General features: G+C 55.8%; 1 protein-coding gene across 3 annotated transcripts; it reads right to left on the reverse strand.

Annotated features, from left to right (window-relative positions):
- Positions 1–201: 201 nt before the first annotated feature.
- On the reverse strand, positions 202–8472 carry MECR (mitochondrial trans-2-enoyl-CoA reductase). Of its 3 annotated transcripts, XM_058040184.1 has the most exons (11): positions 8298–8472; positions 8046–8162; positions 6713–6810; positions 6407–6538; positions 4817–4960; positions 4613–4715; positions 4300–4402; positions 3424–3497; positions 2959–3019; positions 2423–2495; positions 202–1002 (listed from the first exon to the last, which is right to left on the reverse strand). In XM_058040184.1, exons 1-11 carry the CDS (start codon positions 8429–8431, stop codon positions 839–841), a joined length of 1203 nt encoding a protein of 400 aa, XP_057896167.1. In that variant the 5' UTR covers positions 8432–8472; the 3' UTR covers positions 202–838. The 3 variants fall into 3 exon arrangements, with proteins under 3 accessions (XP_057896167.1, XP_057896166.1, XP_057896165.1); XM_058040183.1 differs by lacking the exon at positions 8298–8472 and having other exon boundaries at positions 8046–8197; XM_058040182.1 differs by lacking the exon at positions 8298–8472 and having other exon boundaries at positions 8129–8195.
- Positions 8473–8913: the final 441 nt, after the last annotated feature.

Raw genomic sequence — 8913 nt, forward strand, 5'->3', positions numbered from 1 at the left:
GCCGTCCCGTCCGTGGTTTGGGAGGGCCGTGCTGGGCCCCGCGGCCGGCCGCGCTCCGGCCCGCGGCCACTGCCCCACCTGCACCTGCACGGCCGGCGCTGCCGGGCCTCGGCACGGCTGGGCTGGGGACAGCAGGGGCCACAGGGCGCTTGTGGGGTCATAGAGTAGAAGAGCAGCACAGGAGGAAGCAAGAACACGTTGTTGGTTGTTCTCAATAATAAATCTTTTCACATTGCTCTGCAGTGTCACACTGTCCCACACCCACACCCGGACTGGAGGGCCTTCAGGGACACTGAGGGCCTGGCTCCAGCCCTCAATGGCCAGAGGCTCCGGCCCTTGCAGTGCTTGTGGCCAAACCCAGCCAGGGGTGACCCAGGGCTCCTCCAGGAGCCGCAGCAGCACCCAGGGCCACTCCAAGCACAGCACCTGTCATTTGGGGCACTCCATGCCCCTTCCTCCTCCTACTTGGAGCTGGCCTGGAGGCAGCAGGGCTGCAGGGAGATAACAAGGGCTTCCCTGCCCATCCTACATTTCACCTGGGATAACTACAGCCCTGCCAGCCCCAAAAGCACATCTGAGGGGGAACTGCTGCTCTTTTCACACCCTGAGCTGAGCGAGCCATCATTTGGGATCCCAAACTGCCCCCAGCCACAGTGAGAGGCAGCCTCCCTCCTGCAGCACTTCCACACAAAGCTGCAGAGGCTTTTAAAGCTTTCAGTGGGCATCCAAAATGTGAAAAACAAAGGAAAAAAAGAAATTCAATGGATCTGGAGGGTCTTTCCCCCCCTCAAGTCTGTGGACAAGCATTTGAACAGGACAGGGCTCCAGGAGCTGCAGGTCAGAGGAGAAGGATCTGTTTGGAGGACACGAAGGGCTTCATGGAGGCCTCCAGTGCTGCCCTGTAGTCCTGAAGCGGGACCTCGGTGCAGGCGGGCGCTGTCAGCTGGCCCCTGCGGATGAGCTGGCACAGGGCGTCCATCATCGCAGCCACGCTCTCCTGGTCTGCACGGGAAGGAGGGAGCTCTCACTGCGCCATGCAGGGCCACCCACCACCCCTGGGAACACCCGCCCAAGGCTGTATGGGGTCTCTAGGTGTGACATGCCCCAGCTCAGGCATGTGGGATGAGGGAAGAGCCCCTGGCATGGTCCCTGCCTGAGGCCAGCACCAGTGTCTCAGCACCCTCGTGATGCCTTAAGTTTGAGCTTTCTTATTTTCCAGATTCTGTCCTGCATTAGTGTGTAACTCTGAACTTCATATAAAGTGTCAGCAAGTTCTCCTCACAGTTCAGTCAGAACAATCCTTTTCCAGCTCCAGAGCCAAGGACACCACTGCAGCTTCAGGCCCAGAAAGTGCAAACAACAGCAAACTGAGGAGAGCAAAGTGGGAGGGTGGGACTGTAACTGGACAATTAACCCCAATATGGAAACAGACCAAAACTTATAGAAGTGTGAAAACTTGGGACCCATGGTCCATCTTGGGTATATCCTCAGCCAGGCTCTTGTACTGCCCAAGGTGTGTCCTTTGAAGGAAGCCTTTTAATAAATCCCTACTTTATTCCTTTAACACTGTCCAGCTTCTGTTCTACACGGCCTCTAAAGGCATCACTGGGACAAGAGAGATGGCTCTGTGAGTGGGAGTGAGGATGGTGCTGGGTGGGGTTTGTTCCCACTCCCATGCCTGGCAGGGGACAGACCCTCAGCCCCCCAAGCTCAGGTCCCTCAGCCCCCCCAGCTCAGGTCCCTCAGTCCCCTGGCTCAGGTCCCTCAGTCCCCCCCAGCTCAGGTCCCTCAGTCCCCCCCAGCTCAGGTCCCTCAGCCCCCCCAGCTCAGGTCCCTCAGCCCCACTGGCTCAGGTCCCTCAGCCCCCCCAGCTCAGGTCCCTCAGCCCCCCAGCTCAGGTCCCTCAGTCCCCCCTGGCTCAGGTCCCTCAGTCCCCCTGGCTCAGGTCCCTCAGTCCCCCCTGGCTCAGGTCCCTCAGTCCCCGCGGCTCAGGTCCCTCAGCCCCCCAGCTCAGGTTCCTCAGCCCCCCCGGTTCAGGTTCCTCAGCCCCCCCAGCTCAGATCCCTCAGCCCCCCAGCTCAGGTCCCTCAGCCCCCCCGGCTCAGGTCCCTCAGCCCCCCAGCTCAGATCCCTCAGCCCCCCCTGGCTCAGATCCCTCAGCCCCCCAGCTCAGGTTCCTCAGTCCCCCCCAGCTCAGATCCCTCAGCCCCCCAGCTCAGGTCCCTCAGCCCCCCAGCTCAGATCCCTCAGCCCCCCCAGCTCAGATCCCTCAGTCCCCCCTGGCTCAGGTCCCTCAGCCCCCCCAGCTCAGATCCCTCAGCCCCCCAGCTCAGATCCCTCAGCCCCCCAGCTCAGGTCCCTCAGCCCCCCCAGCTCAGGTTCCTCAGCCCCCCAGCTCAGGTCCCTCAGCCCCCCAGCTCACCCTGTGCGTGGTCCTTCCGCCACTGCGTCATCCAGAACCCGCGGAGCCGCATGTCCCGGAAGATGAAGGCACCCTGTGGAATGTGTGACACCTGTGTGTCTTCCTGGTAGCCAGTGACACTCCTATGTCCCCTTGTGCATCCAGTGACTCCCATGTCCCCTCACACAGGCAGTGACACGTGTGTGTCCCCTCCCAGCGTGACAGTGGTGGAAAGTGGCAGTAAGGCCCCTTGTTAGAGCTGCCATTTGTGAGCCAGGGATGTGGAGAGGTGACTCTGAGGTATGGAGTCAGGGCAGGTTTGATGCTCAGCACCTGCAGGATCATTTCCCCCCTGGAATTTTTTGGCAGCCCAAATCCTCTATATAAAAAGCCAAGAGCCCAGCAGTGGGACGCAGCTTGTCCTGTGATGGACCTCATCAGGCAAATTAAAAAGGCTGGAGGGTCTCAATCTGCACCTGGGGAGAGCCAGGTGCCCACAGTACTGAGGGGATGGGGACATGCAATGAAGAACAGGAGACTAAAGAGGGAGTACTCACCACAGGCACCATCACAGGTTGCTTTGCCATCCCCCCATAGGTGACCATGGTCCCCTTGGGCCTAGAGTAGAAAAAGGGGTATTGGGTTAGGTGGCCCCAAAAGTGCAGCTCTGAGTTGCCACCTCCTCCTCTGTCATCCCCAACCCCCCTGGGGCTGTCCTTGCACCCAGGGCTCCCCAGTTACCCCTCAGATCCCACTTTCCAAGCTCTCTTCTTGCTTCTGTGCACCCTTAGCTGAATTTGCAGCTCAGCACACCAGTTACACCTGGCCAGGACCTGGGGAACCTTCACAACTGGACCCCAACTACCCCCAGCAGCGTGAGACTTCAAATGGCTGTTGTTACCCCAAACCACTTTTCCATTCATCTTTCCTCTCCAAAAGTTCAACAGACTCCAGAGCAGGACCCTCTATTGCCAGTTTCTGTCCCCAGGCTTGTGCCCAAGCCACCATCCAGCCAAACTTACTGCAGATGCCGCAGCATCTCTGTGGTGCTTTTGCCTCCAACGCAGTTCAGGGCGAGCCGGGGCCTCGGGATGCTCTGCAAGGGTTTATGACAAAGGTTCCCAAATTTTATGGCTTCTTTAGGGGATGGGACCATGGTTTTTGATAAAGTATCTGCATTAACCTCAACATTTACCTGAGGGCTGCTGAGAGTAGTAGAGCTAAAATCCATCAGAATTGTGGAACAGCTGGGGTTGGAAGGGAATCATTCCAATCCCCTGCCATGTGCAGAAGACACCTTCAGCTAGACCAGGCTGCTTCAAGCCCAGTTTGATTGGAACCAAAATCTGTGATCTTTCCCTTGTGGCAGCAGCAAAATCTCTCCACTACCAGGGCTAAATGTCGCAGACATCTTTTCATTAAAATCCTTTCTTAGGACTTTTTCCTGCTGAAGCTGAGAAGTTTCAGCAACAAATGTAAACAATGGTTATCTGCTGCTGTGGAATGCAACAGGTGGATCCGTGATTGGTCTCCTGTGGATGTTTGGATTTACTGACCACTCACGGCAGAGCTGCTCTCGCTCTCTGCCAGGACACAGATCTTTGTTATTCATTCTATTCTATTCTTAGCTTAGCTAGCCTTCTGAGAACTTTTCCTTCTATTTCTTTTTAGTATAGTTATAATGTAGTATATATATCATAAAATAATAAATCAAGCCTTCTGAACAGGGAATCAACATTCCCACCTCTCTCTTCACCTGAAAACCCTTGTGACCACATCACAGCTAAATCCTTTTCTAGAGAGAAATTTGTCCTTCCCATCATCCTTGCATTTCCCCGCAGTGCTGAACAGCAGCAACAGCCCTTGACCATCTCTTAGTGGGATCAGCATTGAGGTACCTTAAATATATCTTTCATCTCTGGCTTTCTCAGCATCTCCTCTGTGATGACATGGTCAGCACCCAGGGCCATCAGCCTCTCCACCAGTTTTGCGAGATCAGGTCTGGGGAGGGAAAAGGAGTAAAAAAAAGAGGACTAGATGAGCCAGGAAGCAGAGTTCCCCCTTCCCCTTCCTTCTGCTCTGGCATTGCATGGGGACAACAGGGAAGAGGCTGGAGAACAACTTGGAGGAGGAAATGGGAGAAAATCCTGGGTTGGATGGGCAGGATGATGAGATCCAGCTCCCAGACTCGCTCCTCCCCAGAGGACCCACCTGTCCCTCACCACGTTGATGGTCTTGATGCCAGAGGCCCTGGCGATCTGGATGACAGCCTGGCCCACCCCGCTGTTGGCGGCGTTCTGGATGATGGAGTCACCTGGATGGGAATAAACCCAGATTATGTGAATAAACCCAGATTCCACTGCAGAGGCAGCCGGGAAATCGGTGTGGAATTGCTCCCTCATGGCGGGGCCATACCGGGCGCCAGGCTCTCGAAGTCAGCCAGCAGCCGGAACGCTGTGCAGGGGTTGACGCTCAGAGTGGCAGCGCAGAGCACCGGGATGTCACTGGGCACCTTCAGCAGCATCTCCTCAGGGAACACTCCCCGTGTCCGCCACGTCCCTGGGAACAGCAGCACCATGGGCACAGGCACAGCAGGGGGGAAAGCAAAGGAAAACCATCAGCTCACGTTGTAGGTTTGGCAGCACAGCATCAGGTGCTGGGAACCAGCTAGACCCTGGAGAGAGAATTATGGAATGGGTTCCCATATGGGTAGAATCAAAATGCTCCAAGAGGCAAGGAAAGGATTCCTCGCTGCCTGCCAAGATTTATCACCCAACAAAGCCTAATCATTTCCCAGAAGGATAATGGGACTGGGGCTCCCTGGGTATGTGTGCAGAGATAATGGAAATACTCTCCATCCTATGGATGAGCCCATATATTCCAAGCCAATTTAGTCAGCTTTACTCCCTCTATGCTTATATCTAATTTAACCCTCTATCATCTATTTACAGTGGTTTTATGCTTAAAAATACCCCATTAGGCTCTTAACTCTATTGTTTTCCTTCTCTCATTTAGCAGAAAGTCTTTTAAGAGGAAATGGGCAAAGAACAAGCTGTGACACTAAACCACAACCAGCAAATATCAGGCCATTGGCATTTTGGAGGAGCATGGGAGACATTTGTTGGGAAATAAATTCGCACACTTTCCCAGCAGAGCATTATTAAAGAGAAAACTACAGTGAGAGGCCACCATGACCTTGCCTGTGTGAAATATTTTATCCCAGGTCTTTAGGGAAGCTCTAAGCTGATGGGACAAAATGTGGTTGTTTCCTGAGAAATACAGATTGCTGCAATGCTTTATAATAGCACAGACATCTAATAAAGGATCTATGCTACAGAAGATTATTGTAAAATTCAAGTTTGGCATAATGAATGGCATTGCCACTGCTCCTATTCCAGGTGTTCTAGGGTGCATGCTAAGTCCTGTGCACAGAAGCCCCTTCCCTGGGGACCCCCATCCTTCTTGAGAACATCCCTGTGTCTGTGGAGGATGAGCAGCATCCCTTACCAGGGCTGGGCAGCAGAAACTGAGCTTGCTTTTAAAAAATACATTAAAAATAAAATAAAAACAAATTAATTAATTTAAAAGAAAAACATGTGGTGAAAATAAACCAAGACATAAATAGGTAAGAAATAACCCAATCAATCATCCCACCTGTCTCATTATGATTGGTCTCACATTGGTTCCAGCTCCTGCTTCCCTCACCCACCATTCCCTAATGGAGTTTTGTTCCCCATTTTGAGTCCCATCCCATCAGGTGTAATTGCTGTAAGTGCAGGGGTTCATGGCTCTACCCACACCCTGCAAAGATGGTGCTTTGGAGAGCTGTGCTTTTGCTCTGGAACCCCCAAAATCCCCACAGCAGCTCACACAGGAGCTGAAAATGGGTTTGCTCTCTGGGCAATCCTGGGCACCCCCCATGGGCTCCAGCACCTCAAAAATCTCCTGGCAAGATGCTTTGCAAGGGGGGTGAGCAAGGACTCAGCAGTGCTGAGGTGAACTCACCGAGTCCGGCGTCTGCGGGGATGACCCAGTCCCCAGGTTTCAGAGCCTTCACGTGGCGCCCAACCTCCAGCACCTCCCCGACACCTTCGTTCCCCCCCACGGCAGGCAGCGGCGACAGGAGGGGGTAGGTTCCTGTAGGGAAGCTGGAAGTGAGCTGGAGACCCCCTCATACCCCAAAATCCCCGTGCCAGGAGCCATCTCTGAACCCTCCGAGACAGGAGTTGGGTTTGAAGATCCTCGTGGGTCCCTTCCAACTCAGAGCATCCTGCAAGAGCCAACGTGCAAAGTGTTGATCCAACACACTACCTTGGATCATGTTGATGTCGGCGGGGTTGATGGGTGCTGCCAACATCTTGACGTGGACATCGCAGTCCCCCAGCTTGGGCACTTCCAGGTCCTTCAGTCTGAACAAGGAGACACAAAGGAAAAGGGCATCAACACCAGTTGGCTGATGCCTTCTGTGCTGTGGCTGAAGCTGGAGGGTGCCTGTATCACCTACACCTAAATTAACAGCACCGTAGGCCTCATCCTATCAAAACAATCAGATTTCTGTTAGACGGAAGGACAGATTTTTGAAAAGGCTGCTAAAAGCCAACCGCCCAAAACAATCCTGTGTCACCAAGCCCAGAGATGCTCACTAAACTTAACAAACTCGGCAGGTTGTGTAAAAAAGCTGCGGTTTTGGCTGGGGATTTTACAGCTCATCCTGCCCCGCTCGAGCGTTATGGGAAACTGGGGTATTTCTGGAAATCTGTGAAAAGGGAGAAGTCACAAAGCACAAAGCAAGACCAGTCTTGCACAAGCAATGGAATGGTAACAGCAAATCTCAGGAAGTAGCAGTGTTGACAAGCACCATTGCACAACTAAACGATCATTTGGAAGAGCAACAGTCCTCCACAAAAACCAGGGGATTGGTGTCTGGATGCACCTGGACAATATATCAGCGTGAACTGAGCTGGTTCAAGAGGGGCAGCAGGAGCTCAGTCTCCTCCCTTGAAAAAAATGGCCTAAACTCCACTAAATGACAATTTTTCCTTTCCAGGATTTTTGATGCTGAGCATCAGCAGCTGTCCCAAAAAATGCTTGTGATGCTGCTTTAGTCCCTAAATTGAGATCTCAAAGGGAAGACCCATCAGTGGGATGCAACCCAGGGTCAAGTTGGGGCACAGCGATGCTGAGGCTTGGACTTCCTGTCATACCCCAAATTAAGCAAGAATGGGCTTTTTGAGAAAAACATGAGGTTAAGACGAATTGACAGAGCAGCAGCAGGAGGGTGGGGGATTTGGAGGCATCATCCCCAGCATCCACCTGTGAGACCATGGCACCACGAAAACATTGGGGCATCCTAGGATCCTCCAGTTCCCCTGCCTGTTCAGGGGTCCCACAGGGAGCTGCAACCCATCCCCATCCTCTACATCTGGGATGGGCAACTCCTGGCCCCCCTGCACTGCACCCCCAAAGCACCCCAAAAACCTGCACCCCCGCTCCTCTCGGCACCCCTGCAGCTCCAGATCTCCGCCCAGCTGTGCCCCTACCCCAGCCTCGGCCCTACGCCTGCACCCCCTCCCTGCAATGCCCCCACATTCACACCCACCCCATTCCTGCACCCCCTGCAATGCACCCCGGGTCCCCCCCTTACTGCACGACGGCTGCGGCCTCCCCGTGCCGCTCATAGAGCAGCCCGAGCGGAGGGGTCCCCGCCGAGGCCGACCGTGCCCGCACCGGGGGGGTCCGGACCAGGGAGGTCAGCACTCGGAGGGTCCGCGCCGGCGGGGTCAGCACTTGCGGGGTCAGCACTTGCGGGGTCCGTGCCGGCGGGGTCAGCACTCGGAGGGTCCGTGCCGGCGGGGTCAGCACTTGCGGGGTCAGCACTTGCGGGGTCCGTGCCGGCGGGGTCAGCACTTGCGGGGTCAGCACTCGGAGGGTCCGCGCCGGCGGGGTCAGCACTCGGAGGGTCCGTGCCGGCGGGGTCAGCACTCGGAGGGTCCGCGCCCCGCGCAGCACCCGCGCTGCCGCTCGCTGCATTCGGCTGAACTCGGCTCCGCTCGGCTGAACTCGGCACTTGTCGGCGCTCCCCGGCTGAGCCCGGCGCTGCCGCCCGCGACGCTCGGGTTGGCCCCGCCCCCGGCCGGCCCCGCCCCCGCGTCTTAAGGCGGCCCGGCCGCCCGTGTGCGGAGGGGGCGAGGGCTCGGCGGGGCCTCCCCGCGCCCGCTTCCCGCCCGGTTGTCCCCAAAACGCTGCAAAGTTATTGACTGTGCCCGGTCTGCGCAGGCAGGCATCGCTGATGGGCGTAGGAGCATCTCGGTCCGAGCGGTCACTGGATCATGGAATCATTTAGATCGGAAAACACCTCCAGGATCAGCCCTGGAGCCCTGGCAGTGCCCGAGGCCCGGCTGGACACTGGGGCTGGCAGCACCTGGGACAGTGGAAGGTATCCCTGCCATGGCAGGCGTGGAATGGGATGAGCTTTTAGGTCTCTTCCCACCCAAACCATTCCATGGTTCTGT

This window comes from Melospiza georgiana, chromosome 24 (genome assembly GCF_028018845.1).
Source record: "Melospiza georgiana isolate bMelGeo1 chromosome 24, bMelGeo1.pri, whole genome shotgun sequence".
Classification (NCBI taxonomy): Eukaryota; Metazoa; Chordata; class Aves; order Passeriformes; family Passerellidae; genus Melospiza; species Melospiza georgiana.

Coding starts and splice junctions, on each gene's coding strand:
- MECR (XM_058040184.1), bottom strand. CDS start 8,431: ATGCAGCGAGCGGCAGCGCGGGTGCTGCGCGGGGCGCGGACCCTCCGA. Junction 6,539..6,712: donor CGACATCAACATGATCCAAG/GTAGTGTGTTGG, acceptor GCTTCCCTACAG/GAACCTACCCCCTCCTGTCG. Junction 3,020..3,423: donor GAGATGCTGCGGCATCTGCA/GTAAGTTTGGCT, acceptor TTTCTACTCTAG/GCCCAAGGGGACCATGGTCA.